Raw genomic sequence first — 19,639 nt, 5'->3', positions numbered from 1 at the left:
CTTTGATTTTGAGGAGTTAAAAAACCCAAATAGTATTAAGTGGGTTTCAAAAAAACGGAGATGTAACCAAAAATTACAATTATAATTAACACCAAACATTAATATAGCAGAATATACAGTACCGGGCAAAAAGTAGAGTATATAATAATTTAGGTTATTTTACAAGTCATTTTAGTAAATTTAGTACTACTTCCTGTTTTAAATATCAGACCTTATTTATAATTTATAAACAAGATTTTATATTAGGATTGTAGGTAATATTTGAGTTGAATAAAAATTCATGCAAGTAGTATAATTTTCTGAAAAATACTACTCCTCCGGTCCTTAATATAGGACCCAATTTTTAAGTTGGTTTTGGTCCTAAATATAAGACTCATTTCTTATATTTATCAATTTTCTCTAAATTACCCCTATGGATACTCCCTCAACCATAATCAAGTAGAAGAAGGAGAGGAGGTATTAAGAAAGATGATTATGATGTTTTAGGAAAAATATGTCACTTTTCTTATAATTAACTAACTTACCTAACTTCATTAATCTAATCAAATTAATTAAATGGATCTTATATTAAGGACCGGAGGAGTATTTATGATAGTATAACCTTTTTTTCAAAAAAAAACGGCTCACATCATCACGCCGTGCGTCGGGTCGGGTCGCAGTCAACAAAAAAGTAGTCAGAAATTGAAAACTCTGACCCGATTCAGTCGGAAATTCATGGCCTCCGCTCAGCTCCTCCCCGCGCACTTCCATTCCCAGGTACGCCTCTTCTCTTCATTTAGTTTTTTGGTTCTTCGGAAAATAATGGAAAATGATCATACGAAGGAACCTAGGAAACTGTATCAACCTCTTGTTTTGTTGCCCCTTATTCTGATGCTTAATTTAGCTGAGCTTGTAGAGATAATATATATGTAATTCTGTGCTTTTGATATCAACCAAGGCGGGCGAGCTGTCCATTTCTTTGTTTTTCTCTGGAGCCGTCACTGTAAACGGTAAGAAATTGACAGCTGGTAGACGAGAGGAACGCATGGATTGTGAAATAAGCAACCAAAATAAAGTCAAAACCATTGTCATTCGGGAATTAGTATTAGTACTACGTAAGCATTTTCTTTTTCTAGACTAGACGATGTGTAATTTCAGTGCTGAAGACTGAAGCATCTAGTTCTATAGTAATCAAATGGAGAGTAACATTTTACTTTTGTACGTCACGGTTTTTCTGATGAGCATGCTTTATTTTCTTTCTTTCTGTTTTTTCTTCCGTTTTCCCGTGTACTGAGGCTTACATTTCATGCTTTTGCGTTCCTCCCCTCATTTATTCTCTTTCTCTAGAGCTGTCGCAAGCCAAATCCAATCCAGTTTCCTCCCCTGCTGTTTAAACAAATAAGGAGCTCAAGCTTCCTGTTTCATAATTCAACAACTAATCAGAATAATCCAAGGAAGGTGGTTTTGAACGTGCAAGCAGATCGATCTTCAGCAACCATGCAGAAACGAGAGATGAAAGTTCCTCATGTACTGACAGTTGCTGGCTCTGATTCCGGGGGTGGTGCCGGTATTCAAGCTGATCTGAAGGCTTGTGCTGCTAGGATGGTTTACTGTTCCACCGTGATCACTGCTGTCACTGCACAGAATACTGTTGGAGTCCAGGTTGAAGTTTCATATTAATTCCATTGCTTTTGCTTACGTTCATTTCTGAGGAATTAAAGAAGAAAAGGCAAGAATTTAATTCACAATTCGCAAATATTATATGATAAAGTTAATTGAAACAGAAGTGTTAAGCTAAATATTTTTACTAGGCTACACAATTAGTAAGTTGGCTTAGTTTAATTACTTTTTGACACTAATTTTTGATAAAACCATCCTCAAATAACTTAAAATTGTTAGGGGGTGGACATCATGCGTGAGGATTTTGTGGCTGAGCAGCTTAAGTCTGTGCTCTCTGACATGGATGTCGATGTGGTAAGTCAAAATACTGAGTGCTACAGTGGTTAGCTGCAAGTATTTTGCTGGTTGTAATCTCATAGGATTGAGTATCCAAAGAATTAAGGAACAAACAGGTGACAAACAGAGAAAGAAAGGTTTGATAAAGCAAGCATAAAGATGTTACCGCCTGTATGCAAATGTTTGCATTCCAAGAGTGAAGTAGAATAAATGGTTGTCATGAATTTGTGGGCATATTGTGAAAGTTAAATTATATGGTAATCTTGAAATATAATTTTTAAACCCAGTGGCTTATTAAGTTATGATTGTATTTAAATGCTCTTTCATTGTGAAAATTTGAAATAAAAGATTTTTTTTTTGTGTAGCTGTTTCTTCTTGACATGACGTGAGGTATTCGTTACTCAAATGCTGATTTATTTCCCTCCTAAACTAAATGTTATGTGCCTAGGTCAAAACAGGCATGCTGCCGTCTCCTGGCATAGTGAGGGTCCTTTGTCAGAGTCTCAGGGAATTTCCTGTCAAGGGTATTCACTTTTACAGAAATTGCTATTATGTTTATTATTATTTTTTTTTGGGTGACAATTATGTTTATTATTTTATTGGAGAGTGGAGTTGCTTCTGACTGACTTAGTTCTGTTGCTGAAGGCAGCTCTGGTTGTTGATCCTGTCATGGTATCTACCAGTGGAGATGTACTTGCTGGTCCATCTGTCCTAGCTGGATTTCGGTTAGTTTGCTGATCCTGAACTTTTACTAAACATCCTTACGGCATGAAGTATAAGATCAAAAAAAAAAAAAAAAAAGAAAAGGCATGAAATATACATACATCGTATTTCTATAATACCTGATAAAAGGATAAAATCTGCGTCTATATTTATTTTAACTTTACCTTAAAATGAATGGAAACTTATTGTGCTTGTTATTGCTTTTATCTTTTAGGGAGGAACTTCTTCCCTTGGCCAACATTGTAACTCCCAATATAAAAGAGGCATCAGTCTTACTTGGTGGCGTGCCAGTGAGATCAGTTTCTGATATGCGTGCTGCTGCAAAATTAATACATGACATGGGTCCTAGGTTAGTTGCTGCATCAACATTTATCGTTCATCTATTATGAATGCTCATTTACTTCGTACATAGAGTTCCACTTCATGAGAGGTAGACTTTGGACATCAAACCATTTGTTTGGTACTGCTTGAGCTTACGAGATATAATGCATGGAACTTATAAAGAATTATTTAATGCTTCACAAAAATGTGAAATCGAGAAAAATAAAATAGCCATTTGTATATTACTGGTAGGACAAATCTATAACAATGAATTGCCATATTGGTCTTCTTACTGAAAGTTTTCATATGAGCGTGAATTAAAGTGTATAGCATAGAGTAATTTGTTGAATTGTTTTCAAAAGTATGACGTCCAACAATGATTTTACTCTAGCTTGAGTATCTAATGTTGTGTATGTAAAAAGGTTTGGCTTCTTGACAATCAATTAAGATGTATAAGCATATTTGTCATTGAGAGGGGTGCTGAATATAATTGTAGGGTACTCTAATTTAAGAACAGTGTGATTTGGCAAATAATTTATTTTCACTTCAGGAATGTACTTGTCAAAGGTGGTGACCTGCCCAATTCATCAGACGCCATTGATGTATTATTCGATGGTAAGGTTGAAGCCGTTAAATCTGAGATGCAGCTTCTTCCTTTCCCTTTTTTTTTCTTTTTTTTAAAATTATTTTTCCTTCTCAAAGATGTATGCCCAAATTCATGTTTAAAATTAACTCCATCTCTAGGTCTTGAGTTTTGCAGGTGAGGGATTCTATGAGCTCTGTTCTTCACGTGTGAATACTCGCAACACTCATGGTACTGGCTGTACTCTGGCATCATGCATAGCTGCAGAACTGGCGAAAGGTTCCTCGGTACTTGAAGCTGTTAGGGTCAGTTTGTTAACCACTATATCCAGAGATATCGTATTTATTAATATTCTGTTTGTTTGACTTGTTGACCATTTATTTATGTTTGCACATGATCATAGTGACTTAGTGAGTCCATATTTAGCTTTGGAGTTGAATCTTAACCAAATAACGTTTGAGTGTACAGAATTTATTTTTGTCTTAATAAGCATGACTGTAACGATCTACTTTAACTTTCCAACATGTGATTGATTTACAAATGGTTTTCTTTTATACTTGCATGCTTTGTGTGGGTATGCTTTAAGGAGGGGGAATGGATATTTAGAATCAATTATTACGGAGAACTGGCATTTTTTTTTTTAATGGCTTCACCTTGGTCTAAAACAGTATCGTCTGTAGCACAATTCCAGGTTAGTATGTTTTAGAATGTAGGAAATTTGAAGTCAGTATAATTCTCATCCGCTGATGCAATTAATGGGATTGTACCTTTCTATGAAAATTGTATTGTGAAGAATACAGTTGAACCCAGCCTTCAAGTTTCTAGGAATTCTCCATCCCCAGCTCTTGCAAGTGTTGTAGATGAAGATAGTTCATGTTAGTTTAATGAGGCCTTTGCAAGTTGTCCTCCCTGTGCTGGGGCAGTTACATGTTTGAATATAGCAAAATCCATGAAGTTCTTTCTTCCTCTTGGGTTGTGTCAGGTGGCTAAACATTTCATCGAGACTGCCTTGGATTACAGCAAAGACATTGTGATTGGAAATGGAGCCCAAGGCCCTTTTGATCATTTTTTTGCCTTTAAAAATGCCAATCAGAATTCTTGCAGACAGGATAAGTTCAATCCAAATGACTTACTGCTATATGCTGTAACGGATTCAGGCATGAACAGAAAGTGGGGCCGTTCCATTTCCGATGCTGTTAAAGCTGCTGTAGAAGGAGGCGCTACCATTGTTCAATTAAGGTTTGTCATCTAATGCTTGTAGTGTGCTTTACTTTTTGAGTCATATAATCACTGTGATACAGAAAAGTAGGTTCCTTCCCATCTTTATTTCGTAGTAGATATCATTGGCTATGGTTTAATATTCCCAGTCAACTATCCTAAAGATCTGGTAATCTGTGTGGAGTATAAATCATAAGGAAAATGTTCTTTTTTCTTTTTGGTCATGGATTCGTGAATTATGACCAAATACCTCTTGTTGTTTTGCCTATCCCTTCTGGACGGATGTAATTTCGGGTCTGAATAGTTGAACTTGAACAAAAAACAGCGGATCTTTATTCTTTGATCTATTGTCAGTATCCTTGTTGTTTTCAGCTTTCTTTTATCTTATCCCTAGTTTTGCTCTTTTATCCTCTCTTTTTCCCTCACTCACTCTTTGCGTGATTCACATCAAATATTTTCAGTCAAGGGAGTGCTTCTTAAGCTTTATATTATCTCCTTTTGGTATTGTTGAATTGCATATCATGTAGACAAGCTCACATATGCGATAATTTTTTCCACCAAGTCTCTTCATTTTTGCGAAGCATCATGTATGGATCTCATTCAGCCAATACTCCTATCCTCAAACGGTCCCTAGGTTCTGAATCGTACTTCTGGCTTTGCTTTGCCAACTTAAGAAGGTTGAGACGAATGTTTTCTAGCATCCCAATCACGTTGAAGTGCTTGTTGAGTCACTCTCATTGAAGTATCGTCTGTGATTCATGTTTGACTATTGTTTGTTTATCTCATGAACTTAGGAAGTTAGGTGTGGCCCAGAAAAAGAAAAGAAAAGAACACAGGTAGTTGGGGTAGTTGGGATAAAATTATATCTCATAGCACACTGCTTATTCTTTTACAGGGAAAAGCATGCCGAAACTAGAGAGTTCTTGGATGCAGCCAAAGCATGCCTTAAAATATGCCGTTCCTATGGGGTGCCTCTACTCATAAATGATCGCATTGATGTGGCCCTTGCTTGTGATGCCGATGGTGTTCATCTTGGTCAGTCTGACATGCCGGCACATGTTGCTCGAACTCTTCTTGGTCCTGAAAAGATAATCGGTGTATCATGCAAGACACCAGAGCAAGCCAAACAAGCATGGATTGATGGTGCTGATTACATTGGTAGTGGTGGTGTATATCCCACAACCACCAAGGAAAACAATAACACTATAGGTGTAGATGGGTTAAAAGAAGTATGCCTGGCTTCTAAACTGCCCGTGGTCGCAATTGGCGGCATTGGACCGTCGAATGCACGTGCTGTAATGGAAACCGGCATGCCAAATTTGAAGGGTGTTGCTGTTGTTTCAGCCCTATTTGACAGAGAGTGTATTCTGACAGAAACCAAAAATTTGCACACTATATTAAGCAAGGCAGTGTTACAGAAGAAATGAGCACAAGTTCTGCAGATATGGGAGCAATGCTTGCAGATTGAGATTTGCAATTTGTGCTCAGAGTTTGGATGGACGAAAGATTAGAAGAGTTTCAGTAACTTCATTAATAGAAACATGGAATGGCAGATTCTTTGGACATGATTCTTTTAAAGTCTAAGTATGCCTGCAATGCTCAATACTCTGCAAAACAAAGCAATACTAGGTGTTTTTTTATTTCGGAAAAATGACGCTTCGATACGAAAAGATCAATTTAATAACAGGAAGCCCATTTATTGATGAGGGAAAAAAGCATAAAATCTTTGTAGTAATAATATTTCAGTCTTACTTTTATTGATGCTTTCATCAAAATTAAGGGATTGTTCGGTTGGATTCCAGGAAGCCCATTTCTAAGGAATCCAAATTGCTTTGTCATATAGAATAAGTTTGATCATCCACCATCAACATTCCTTAGGAATCATTATTGCCACATTCATTAGAATCAATCAAACTCTGACCTTCCCCCTTGTGCCGAGGGAAAAAAAAAATCCCCTTTAGCTTAGGTATTAATACATGCATGCACATATATGAAGCATATATGTGTGTACCTAAAATATATTAAAATAAAGTCGACATATATATGGTAAAATAAGATTTTAAATATATATGCGCTAAATTATAAAAATTTAAATAATATATAAATAAATGCAAATATAAAATATATTAAAATAAAGCCGACATATATATGGTAAAATAAGATTTTAAATATATATCTGCTAAATTATAAAAATTTAAATAATATATAAATACATGTAAAAAAATTTAGTATGTTTCGTACTACACATATTTTATCAGATATGGTCAAATTTTCATTCAAAGCAACAATAAAGAATAAATTTTTGATTGATGCGATTTAAAAAGTGAAGAACTCATCAAAATTTGGCAGATTTTACGGTTTTAAAAAAATGCATATAATGATTGTTACAAATTATATACCAGCAATTTTTTTAGTAATGATATTTAAACTCACACGTACGTGTTATGTGTTGTGTATTTACCTTTTTGACCAAACTTCATTAACAAAAAAATTAGTAATTTACTTATGATTCTAATATAAATTTATTTTATACTTTCATGGATGCAAGCAGAGCTAACAAACATTTTTGTTCTATTTGGGATCATGATTAAAAAACTTATAAACACATTTCATATAAATTGAGACAAAACTAATTTTACGTATTTATTTTATATTTTGTAAATCATAATTAAATAATTACATATAAGTCATTTCAAACAAGCTTTAACTCTCCAAAAATATAAGCAATATCAAGCTTAAAATTTGGGTTCTTGGAAGTGCTCTATCATTTAATTCTTGAAAGATACTTGTTTTGTTTTCCAAAAGATACATTTAGTAATTTACTTATGATTCTAATATAAATTTATTTTATACTTTCATGGATGCAAGTTAAAGCTAACCAACATTTTTGTCCTATTTGGGATCATGATTAAAATAACTTATAAACACGTTTCACATAAGTTGAGATAAAACTAGTCTTATGTATTTATTTCGTATTTTGTAAATCATAATTAAATAACTACATATAATCATTTATACAGGCCTTTAACTCTCCAAAAATATAAGTAGTATCAAGGTTAAAATTTGGGTTCTTGGAAGTGCTCTATCATTTTAATTCTTGAAAGATACTTGTTTTGTTTTCCAAAAGATACATCTATTTGATTCTGCTGTAGATTATGATAATGTCATGCTATGCTAATAGTGTTCTTCTCATTACACAAAAAACTAAGATAAGAAATATTTATTACAAAGTAACTATATATTATTATTATTATCATTATTATTATTATCAACATTTTTAGTATATGAGCATAGAGGCATTTCTCATCTTCAAAACTAACTTCTTAATTCTAATTTTCTTTTCTTTATGTTCCATTGCACTCTAGAAACAAAATATTCCCCAAACAAAACCAAAGGAAACAAGAATATCATACCCAATTATTACAAGTCCATGGCGAGAGGACCAAAGGTCAGAGAACAAAAGAGGAAAACAAATGAAACACACCTCCATTTTTATTTTCATACCCAAGATCACAAAGTCTGGTTTGCAACATGAAGTTACAAATCACAACCTTCTACAACACGAAAAATTTACAGTCATTTATTCAACTATGGGTCCTATGCAGAAAATCAAATTTTGTACAGAGGGGAAAACCCTCAACTTCAAGTCATCCATCCAGGAGCAATGGAAATAAAAAATCAAATTAACTATCTAACATCTTGAATATATTTTTAGCTTACATTAACATCGCCACTGGCCTGTGCCTCCTTGACTCTCTTTTCATCCTCCTTTCCCTCACCATTTGCCACCTCATTTGTTTTGTCTTCTTCTTCTCCTCCTTCACCTCCTTCCTCTCCCCAGCCAAACTCTCCGACTGACTTGGAATCAGAGGGTGGAGTTTTGGCCTCTTCAACAATTTTCATAATGTCTTCTGCACTCTGAAGAGAAAATGTTGGGTTTTCTTTCTTGTAGTAGACAGCTTGGGCTGCTTCTGTCAATTCCCTTGGCAGGTTCTTTAAAAACCATGGTTGGGACTTGATTTCTTTCATGTTTATTCGCTGCAATACAATTGTAATATGGTGTGAAAAAAACAACTTATTTGCAGTTCGCTGTTATATGGAAGGACAAACCTTTTCTCTAATAATAACATTTTTTCTGAATAAAAAACAATGTATAAATAAAAATAAAAGATACAACACACTAAACCCCTGTTTTACAGAATAGGAGCATCAATTTCTCCAATAATAACATAGCAAATGATAATGAAGAATGGGAAGAGAATTAGAAAGGTATTATTATTTATTTATCAATTAGGAACTAATAATAAGCATAAGAAATGCATATTCATAAGGATTAAAGATTAGGAACTGTTTTTATTTTTTCCAATTGAAATTAACTATGTCGGATCTTGGAAGCTTATCACCAAAACCAAAGCAACAACAAGGTGCCCTATACATAGATTTGAACACGCGTCTTTATCAACTAAACCAACTCATTTTGACAAAAAATAATGTTTTAGTTGCTTTGGCTTATTCAAATGGTATAAATACATTTAACTGTGTTTATTAAAATTGAAATTTAATATTATCTTTTATGTTTAAATACTAGGAGTTATCTTTAAGTTCTAGATAAAGTCATTAGTCATTAGGGTTATGACTTCTGATTGTTTACTAAAGTTGAACATTTATAAAATAATTCACTTGACTTTCTCCCCCCTTCCCTTTATTTCCTCAAACATTTCCTGCCTCCTTTATCTGTAATATTTACATTGTCCTACATCACATGTAGAGGAATTATTTTGGAAGACCTAATGATGTTGTGTTGGGCAGTAAGAAATGCCCATTTAGTATATTTATATTGAAAAAAACTAACAGCAAATAATTACAAGGTTTTTTTTTTTTCATATATGAAACTACCCTGGATTTTCCTACTTCCTCACATGCCTCCCATGTCCGAATGAGATTTATTGTAGCTTCTCAAAACAGAGGGAAGATAAGTGTTAGTTTAAGGGAAGTACCAGGAGGCGGGGGTAATCTACCCAAAAAAGGAAAAAAACCAAGTCAACCATAAGTGATTGCAATTATGAAAATACTAGAAGGGATATTACGTATTTCCTCATGCCATAGCTTGAGATTCACTTATTAAATAAACAAAACTAACATAAATGCATACCTTTGCTGGATTTGCAACAAAAATGCGCGATAGCAGATGCTTACAGTCTTGAGATATGTGCACGTATTCTGGGATCTTGTATTGAACGGACATAATCCGCTGGATAAGAATGTAGAGAATCAGCAAGAGTGCACATTACTTAATGTTATATAAATTTGGTAAAAATAAATGAAATATTACATTTATGGTTTTTCTGAAGTTCTTGGGATCTTCTGGGTCCTCAAACGGGTATGCTCCCACCAGCATCACATAAAGAGTTACTCCACAGGACCATACATCAGCCAACTAAACAAGCAAGCAGAATAGAAGAACCTATCAAGCAACATTTACTCCTTCCAGGGCCCATTAAGGTCATGCATGGATGGAGAGAGACATTAATCATCATTGACAACATCATAAGTAATTAGCAATACGAATCTCCCCAGTTATATTAATAAAAATAAAAAATATCCATCTTTTCCTATGCCAAACATGGATAGCTGATTATAATGCAAACACTGGAAATCATATGATCAAGTCAAAAGATTATAAGGAAATCATAACAATCATAGGCAACCAAAATAAAAGCCCTCTCCTTTATCTGGATAAATTTGTGAGAACATTTGAACATCGCACCATTACGCACCCATGCTTCAGTAAGTAACATAAATGTGATGAGCATCATAAGTTTCCAACTGCTTTTTTCATGTATATTTTGCTCATGACATTGTACCAGTGAAATGTAGATTCAGAGTCATCAAACACCATGCACATCTACAAGTATTTGTAAGTCTGAACTCATTTTGCATGCAATGTTGCTTGTTTCGTCTCATGCAAATAAAATATATTCACTCAAACGCAAGACACTTTGATTGCACATTGATTTCAGTGACGACAGCATCATACTTATAAAACTTCGTCACACAATGTCAAAACTTTATATATGAGTAAACATATTAAAAGAGGAGGCTACGAGCTACAAACAGCCAACACATTTTTAATTCTTTACAATGGGGCTCACAGCAACGTATAAGCTTTTCATGTGTTTCATTCAATTTACTTGGGGCTACTTACAAGCCACAAAGGATGGAAAGGATGAAAAAACTGGGGCACAGACAATCCCTTGACGAAGTGGGAACACAAGAAGCATTATAAAAGCCATAAAAGACGGTTTCAAGTGTTCAAAAAGTGAGTTCGCTATTTGATAGAAATGTGCCTAAAGCAGATTTACACCTAAAATACCTCAAGAACTAAAACTATCTTGACATGAAAAATGCTAGATAGCGTCTACTTAAAAAATAACATTCTAAATAACTATTTTCTTTCCTTTCATGATACCGGCAACAAGAAGGATATACCTTTTCTTCCTTTGGACAAAAGAAACTCTTATCATCCATCATATTCCTACGTATATTTATATTTTATAAGAGGAATTCCATGTGTGTTTGTGTGAGTCCATGTGCCATGCAGGCATGTCAAAGCTCTCTGTCACGAACTAAATCTTCTGCATAACAGAAACTAGATACCTTTCCATCATATTCTCTACGTGAAAGAACCTCTGGTGCAATATAGGCTGGAGTTCCCACTGTTGATTTTGGCCTTGAATGAAGTAGAGATGACTATAAAAAATAAATCTGATCAGAAGTGGTTATGGTCCATTACACCCCTAGAACATTCAATGTAATATCAAGCCATAATTAAACCTTAGAATAACCGAAATCACAAATTTTCAGACGCGGAGCAGGGCTGCCATCCAACAAGGTATTCTCCAGCTTCAAGTCTCGATGGCAGATTTGCTGCGAAGAAGAAAGATTACATAGAAAAATGACCAAAGAGATGAGGCAATGAAACAGAGTATTTGACACACTCTGATACGCACAATCAATTTAACAAATCTTATACCAAAGCATGGCAGTAGCTAACTCCTGAGATGAGCTGCTGGAAGAAATATCTAGCCTGAAATATTTCAGAGAATACAATAAGAATAAGAATTAAGAAACAAAATAATAACTCTTCCTGCATCTGGTTGCCAGCAGAAAGCCAGAGGAAGGTGACAGATAAGTGGCTAGTCTTTGTCATTGAGGCATCAACAACAAGCAATGAATGGCTCTCCATAAAGCTTAAGTACTAATTGAGCCTTCCCATTTAATAATTAGTAAAATTCTGTTACTTTGACTACTTCAAAATGTATTTCTTTGAGATTGGATACCAACTTTTCTCACACATACACAGATGCACACACATATTATTAAGCCTCAGTATTTTCAAAAGATTTGACGCTAACTTACCCTCTTAAATAACACCATAAGATTTTTAGTTGGATTTTTCATTAATAAATACAACATGAAAATCCACCGGCTGTTGGAAAACTGCAAATTTTCAGAATTAATTGTTACATGTCATGATTTATGAACCATTTGCTCTTATTCTTCAGGCTACCTTCCCTCATCAAACAATGGAAAATTATCATTTACGAATTGGAGCTCCACAATAATTCCTTGGTCGTTTATAATTTATTAAAAACAGGGGAAAAACCTCATCTTCACTGAATCTTCCAGCAGTGCAAATTCGATCAAAAAGCTCTCCTCCAGCTGCATACTCCATGACTATTACAAGATGTGTCGGAGTCAGAAACACCTGCAAAACTGAAATCACATGTTAGAAACCTGGGGAAAAAAAGTAGCAGTCGAGTCCAGCCAATAGTCGTGGCCAAAAGAAGATATGTAGGCACAACCACGCAAAGGTACCGACCTCCTTGAACCGTATTATGTTCGGGTGGCAAAGAGATCTATGGTTTATGATTTCCCTGGCTACATTTGCATCGATCTGGAAATATCAATACGAAAACACAAATCAAATCGGCACAGACAAGGGCGCATAGAAATGCAAAACAAAAAAATGATACAATCACACGATGACATGCATCATGCACGTATTAACGTTACATTATCCTAATAACAAACTACTGGACTTGAAAAGGCATTGTATTTCCTCAGTTCTCTTGCATATCAACTGAACAATTCAATTCAAGTATAGAAATTGTACGTACCCTGTGACCTCGTTCAATGTATTTCATGGCAACAGGCTCCTTGGTTTCTTTATTTCGCATCAGCTTGGCCACCCCGAAATTCCCAGATCCTATGTCCTTCACTAGCTCGTACTTCTCCATTCCCTCTTTCTTCTCCTCGCTTCCTCAAAATTAAACGAAAATTCCGATTCCCGAACAGCAAACAAGATCAGAAAGCGCGAATAAGAGAAGAAAAACGAAAAATCTGAAATGGCAAATGGCAAATAAGGTACATCAAATGCTTTTGACAAAAAAATAAAAAAGGTGTAAAATTTGGGAGAGTTTCGAAGGCAAGCAAGGAAACGTGTGGGGAATTTGAAGGTGAAACTTCGATTTATTCCATCGAGGGAATGAGAATGAAAACAACTTTAACGCTCGCTTATGGGCACATTTTGCAGTGGAACGTGAGAAAGAGAAAGAAAGAGACAAATTATAATTAATAGTGTTTGCGTAAAATAATAAAAAATAAGAATAAAACTAAAAGTTTAGGGGAAAAAAACAAAAATTAAAAGAGGAAAGAATATCTCACTGCACCTTCGTCGACATGATAAAGCACAGGAGAATGATAATGACTGGAAATTCTCTGATCGTTTTGGGAAAAAAGTAAGCAATACCTCAGCTCCTAATATAAGATATTATTTAATTTTTATTCTGATATTAAATATAAGATTCTGATTCACTTTATGTTTTTGTTTTTTAAATAGTCCTCGATAGTTCTAACTAATAAACTTAATTACCAAAGATATTTGAAAAAAGAAAATATATATTTATTATAAATAACTAATTTAACTTATTTCTTAACTTACTCAAATTAGTTAACTAGTTTTTATATTTAAGACAAAAAATAGTAGCTTTTTTTTTTTAAACCGGAAGCAGAAGGAAAAAAAAATTGGCAACGGCATATATCAACAAATATATTTATTTATATATATATATATATATATATATAACTATATGATTCTGGTGGCAAAAACGACTATATGATACTTCCCATATGATGAATAAGCCCCAATTTCCTTTAGAATTACATAGTATTCTTAATAAAAAAAATTAATTACTTATAGATCATAAGTAGATATAAATACAGATTTTTCATTTCTGGCAAAAAAAAAACAGGTTTTCATATATAAATAAAATTTAGATAATAATTAATCTTCTTATTTGGAACATGATTTTTTGACATCTCATATATTTAGTTATTTATGCAATTTTTTATAAATTATATATATTGATAATTGATAAATACTGTTTGTTGTATCATGTATGTATGAACCTTTACTGGATTGAGCCATGTTTAGTATTGCCAAAGAACATAATGAAAAATATTAATTTTTTAAAAAATGATTTTATCACCAACAACAAGTATAAATTATTCACATGTAAAATATAATTTTTTAAAAAAAATAATTTCAGCCATGGCAAAAAAAATTCAGAATCAAAAGAATAAACACTCAGTTGTTTTTTTGATACAAGGAATGCTCAGTTGTTATACATTATTACTTTTTAACAAAATATCAGGTTATATAAAATAAAATTAAAATTTTAAACAGAATAAAAAATTGGAATCTTAAAAAAGCCTCCATGATAAGATTAAAAGTTTGGCAAGGGAATGCATACTTATTTTGTTTATACTCTTTCGGTCCTTATATAAGACCCAATTCTTGAGTTGATTTTGGTCCTAAATATAAGACCCATTTCTCATATTTATCAATTTTTTCTAAATTACCCCTATGGATACTCCCTCACCATAATCAAGTAGAAGAGGGAGAGGAGGTATTAAGAAAGATGATTATGGTGTTTTAGGAAAATGTGTCACTTTTTTATAATTAACTAACTTACCTAACTTCTTTAATCTAATCAAATTAGTTAAATGGGTTTTATATTAAGGAACAGAGGAATAATAAATTTCAAAGTAAGGTTAATTATAGATTCTAGATGCTAATGCGTTTTACAGTGCCACTTGTTTTTTTTTAATGCAATATAATTAATCGTGTGATAATCAAATAGATTTTGCACACACAGTAGAGATTTATTAATAAAATAAATTATCATAATTGGATTATTAATGCTTCAATAATTCTCAATTATATTTTTACTTTATAAAATATAGCACTTAGGTTTAATGTAAAAATGTACAGCAAAAAAAAATAGACATTCAAATTCCGCTTACATATTCACAAGCCATGGACAATATGCTTTCTTCTTTAGAATTGTTTTTGTATTATACATAAAAAAAATGCACAATTACATTATATCATATCTATATATATAAATATTATAAAATCAAATGAGTTTATAGTAGTGACCTTTTTATTTATATTTAGGGCACAAATGTGATTCCCCCATATGAAGCATCACATAAAGAGTTTGGAAAAGACATTTTACCTTACCTCTCTTAAATATTCATATGTAGTTTTTTTCAAAAATAAAATAAAATAATATATAGAAACTAAAATGCTTAATTTTTGTCCCTAAGGAGCTCTGAATTGTCATTGCAGTCATTTATAAAAGCATCCATTTAATATGCAAAGATGAAATGTGGTAGAAAATAATTTATAATGGAAATAAATATTTTTGTCCCCTATATTCCCTTTAAGAACAAGAGTACACGGAATGTTGCAAACCTTTATTTTCTGCCAGCTATATCTTTCTCAAGTTTAAATGAAATAGGACTAAGTGATTAATATCCCCATGTGATAAATTGTGTCATACTAATATAAGACCTTGTTTGATTTTTATTTTGGTCCTAAATATAAGATCCCAATCCATTTTGTCTCTCATATTTATATATTTTTTTCCAAGATAATCCTTCTAAGAATGATAATTCTAGCTAACACACTTAATTACCAATGATATTTTAGGAAAGACAACATATATTTATTATAAATAACTAACTTAACTTGTTTTTCTTAATTTCCTCACATTAGTGAACTAGCTTTTATAATTAGGGACGGAGGGTAGTATCTTTTAAATGATAATTGTTTTTTTTTTTTTAAAGAAGAAACCAAAACTGAATCGCGTCATGCGACAAGTAGAGCCTTCCTCAAGATCTCTTTTAACAAGTAAAGTCCGCCCACATAAAGCCTGGCTAGTCACTACCAAACCAGAACACTTGAATATAATTGTTTCAGCATGTGATTCTAAATTCTAATCAATCTCACATTTGGTCTAAAAGCATCCATTTGGTTAATTTTAAGGGCAACTGATTAAAAAAATTTGCAAAAGCAACACTTTATTCTTACAAATTTATGCAGACATACTATGCCATTAACCCTATATCCCTTCTAGGCTACTGTATAACAATATTATATTACGTAAGGACAAATAATGAAACAAACAAATTCTGGTAAATATGGTAAATGAGATAATTTTCAAGTATTAACTAACAAAAATACTTAAACTTATTTTAAGTATTAATATTTTTAAATATTTTTAAGTATTTAATTAAACTTTTTTAATCAATTTTTTATTAAGTATTAAATTTAATATATGATTAGAAAGTGGTTCTTATGTCTTTGTGATCATCCACGTGGATCATTTCTTGGTTTTCTCATCAAGATAATCACATTTCTCTCGATTTTTACAGGTCCACTGGTTCTTCACTTTTAACTCTTTCATGATGGTCATGATTTGGAAACTCTGCTAGTGCTTAATTGTTGCTTGTCTGTTATCCTTTGTTTCTTCGAATTGTCTTTTAAGTCAACATTCATGTATTTGGTCGAAGCTCAGTGAACTTGTAAGCACTACTAGTTTTTTTGCTGTGAACACATTTGTCTTATTACCCTTTCCTTTGTGACGAACAGGTGTACTATGTGGTAAGTTTTCACCTTTCAGTCCAAGTTAACATCATACCTATAATACTGACTGTCCTTTTCTTACCGTGCAGAACTGGCTTTAAATATTGCTCCTCTAAGTGTGCAGGGGCTGTTGGTTATCTCGGTTCGAATTTGTTCATCAGAATGATTAATAGAAACATTAAACGCGATTAGGGATTTTTCAGTGAGCTGAGACCTGAGCACTTCTTGTTAAGTTTGTTGCTGGAGACAACAAATTTTGACGAAGCCCCTGGTCTTGTGTAAGGGACCAAAAAAGGGTTACAGGTAGATTCACTGGGTTTTGGGTATGAAGTGATGTATTCTTTCTTTTTCGGATTGTGGAAGCCTTGCATATGTTTTTCCCTGGCTGTAATGGAAAGCCATAAATTAGAATGCAAGAAAATTGTCCTTGTAATCTGAACAGATAGCAAAAATATTGTACTTTTGTTCTACCTGGAAAGCTTGAAAAAAGAAACAAAAAACCTCTGTTGCATTTTCACCCCTCTGTATAGCCCCATTGAAGCTCTTATGTCTCGTTCAATCTTAATTACTTGGTTTTGGCTACTCAATCATTGTATGTAGAGAGGATGAAGTCTCGGGAATGAATTTTGTATTATGATTATCATCATATCGTTCCAATTTAAGTCCCTACAGTTCTTGAATGTTTATTTTTCAAGTTCTTTTTGTTCTGCATTTTTTCTTTCTGGCTGTAAATTTATTCGTTTTCCAATTCAAACATGGAATGTGGGTTGATTATTGCCATTTCTTTGTTTTCCTTCATTTTCCTCGATTTTCTCTTAACTAGGGGTGACAATTATAGCATGTGCATGGCATGGATCGTAACAAATTCTCCGAAGGATGTATTTGAGACTGAAGAGTTGTTATAAATACAATGCACAATATTCTTCTCAGAAAAAGAGAAAATTTATTCAGTTTTTTCTTGTCATCTGTCATGAACCGAATCAATATCAATGGAGCTGGATCTAGTGAAAGGCCTGGCCCTTCATAATATAGTGAATTAAAATTTGAATGCAGGTTGAGAAGGGTATTCATATTTCGAGCAAGATTGCCTCAAGTAGTAATATATTTGTTAGGAAAAAAAGGAAGAAAATAATGCATTAATATAAAATATAAAAGACTTACATAAAAATGTTGATAATAAAATTAAGGATTAAGATGAACCTAATATCTCGAAGTATCTTCTCAAGTGCATTTAGTATCTTAAAATATTTTATAGTGTATCTAGCACCTCGAAATATTTTTTAGATGCGTTCAACACTCTAAAGTTTTTTTTTTTTTGGCCTTAGTACTGAATGCACTAAAATTTTTTAGTGCTGAATCTAACTAAAAAAATACTTTGAGGTGGTGGATGCATCAAAAAACACTTCAAAACGTTAGATACATCTAAAAAAAATCTCAAGATGCTGGATACCTCACATAAAATTAATATAAGTGTCTTTCCATGGGGACATTGACAGTGCGCAGGCCCTCGCATAAAAATGATGAGATCTTGTATTTGAATTCAGTGTTGACATATTTGAAAATGTGTGTTTAATTGTTTTAAATAAAAAAATTAGGGAAAATTAGGGAGAAGGACCTAAAAAAATTAGTATTTATTAAGAGGGGTCTTAAATATTGTAATTAATTTGAAAGACCAAAGATTAAAATAAAAGTTTACAATTACCAAATTATACCTTGTCAAATCCCTATATTATCTCCAACACCCTCCTATCTCAATTTGATGATTAGTTATCAATTGAACTTAATCTCTCTCTCTCTCAGAGCGTATCTTTTTTTTATGCACACAAAGTTTCTATCAATAGCAATTGTCTTCTTGTAAATCTAGAACAAAGAAGACAAATTAAAAGGAATCAACTATTTATTAGACCATACATGTATTCTGAGTATTATTTTCCCTCCTTTAATTTGTTTGTATCGAATGTTTCCCCATTTTCTCGTGGCCTCTATCCCAATGTTCAATCTGTGAACTGTAAACATTAGTAATATACTTACATTACTTATATGAATATGAACTGACAGTGATAATAAGATAGGTAGTGTCATAGAATTCAAGCGGATATGATAGATATTTAGTTCATTAATAACATAGGCTCTTGATTGAAGTCAATATTATTGTGCAATATATGCATAGATATTCTAGTTTGCATTATGATAAGCTATTTGATCTGTTCACGGCATTTTGTGCAATTATATATCCAGGTTCAAATTGAGTTTTATGGTGATGGAGACAATGTAGAAGACAAGGTTCTGGATCGCTTATATATGCTTTGCTAAAGTGAACTTTTAACTTTTTAATGTTTTCTTAATTGCTTGATTTACTTGATATTAACCATGTATCGTTGAAACCTATAATCTTTGAGCATCAGTTTGATGTCATAATATTTGGTTCAACTTTCCTTAATAATGCAATGATATTGTTCAAATTTCCTTATTAAGTTAATGAGGAGTTATAATTACTTAAATTTTAATTCTTTAGCATCCTGGTTTGCTAATATTTGATTAAAAGCATCTAATATAAAGACTTCTTGGATGAATATAAAAGTATATATTTGTAACTTCATTCAATCCCAACTATACATACATATGAACACAATCATGCTACCTATACAAAGCTTCTCAGATGAATAAAAATATAATTCTTTCCATTAATAAAAATATGAAAATCAGGTAAATACTACTGCTTCGTAACCTAAGCTTCACTAATAATTTTTCCAACCACATCAGAATGAAAGGCAAAATCACAGTCATGCAAGCCGGAAATTTTTCCAACCATAGCGGAATAAAAGGCTAGTAGATGTTGATATGAATGGTTGAAAAATAGGACT

At 32.8% G+C, this 19,639-nt stretch overlaps 2 protein-coding genes across 4 annotated transcripts; one reads left to right on the top strand and one right to left on the bottom strand.

The window, feature by feature from the left end:
- The first annotated feature begins 708 nt into the window (after positions 1-708).
- On the top strand, positions 709-6,495 carry LOC114756171 (thiamine biosynthetic bifunctional enzyme TH1, chloroplastic-like). 2 transcript variants are annotated; one of them, XM_028945084.1, is made up of 10 exons: positions 709-756; positions 1,327-1,641; positions 1,879-1,953; positions 2,384-2,459; positions 2,585-2,660; positions 2,873-3,007; positions 3,530-3,594; positions 3,740-3,867; positions 4,545-4,801; positions 5,676-6,495. In XM_028945084.1, the coding sequence occupies exons 1-10, from the start codon at positions 715-717 to the stop codon at positions 6,205-6,207; spliced, it is 1,701 nt and encodes a 566-aa protein (XP_028800917.1). In that variant the 5' UTR covers positions 709-714; the 3' UTR covers positions 6,208-6,495. The 2 variants fall into 2 exon arrangements, with proteins under 2 accessions (XP_028800917.1, XP_028800918.1); XM_028945085.1 differs by lacking the exon at positions 709-756 and adding an exon at positions 819-989.
- Positions 6,496-8,244: 1,749 nt separating this feature from the next.
- Positions 8,245-13,321, bottom strand: LOC114756172 (serine/threonine-protein kinase SRK2A-like). 2 transcript variants are annotated; one of them, XM_028945086.1, is made up of 9 exons: positions 12,961-13,321; positions 12,663-12,737; positions 12,447-12,548; positions 11,814-11,867; positions 11,615-11,707; positions 11,438-11,530; positions 10,113-10,217; positions 9,933-10,031; positions 8,245-8,818 (listed from the first exon to the last, which is right to left on the bottom strand). In XM_028945086.1, the coding sequence occupies exons 1-9, from the start codon at positions 13,078-13,080 to the stop codon at positions 8,492-8,494; spliced, it is 1,068 nt and encodes a 355-aa protein (XP_028800919.1). In that variant the 5' UTR covers positions 13,081-13,321; the 3' UTR covers positions 8,245-8,491. The 2 variants fall into 2 exon arrangements, with proteins under 2 accessions (XP_028800919.1, XP_028800920.1); XM_028945087.1 differs by lacking the exon at positions 12,961-13,321 and having other exon boundaries at positions 12,447-12,556.
- Positions 13,322-19,639: the final 6,318 nt, after the last annotated feature.

The sequence above is a fragment of the Neltuma alba genome, unplaced genomic scaffold (assembly GCF_004799145.2).
Source record: "Neltuma alba isolate B1F8T4 unplaced genomic scaffold, ASM479914v2 tig00010374_pilon, whole genome shotgun sequence".
In the NCBI taxonomy this organism is placed as follows: domain Eukaryota; kingdom Viridiplantae; phylum Streptophyta; class Magnoliopsida; order Fabales; family Fabaceae; genus Neltuma; species Neltuma alba.
Note: the sequence above shows the minus strand (reverse complement) of the source record. Positions and strands in the feature narration are given on the sequence as shown.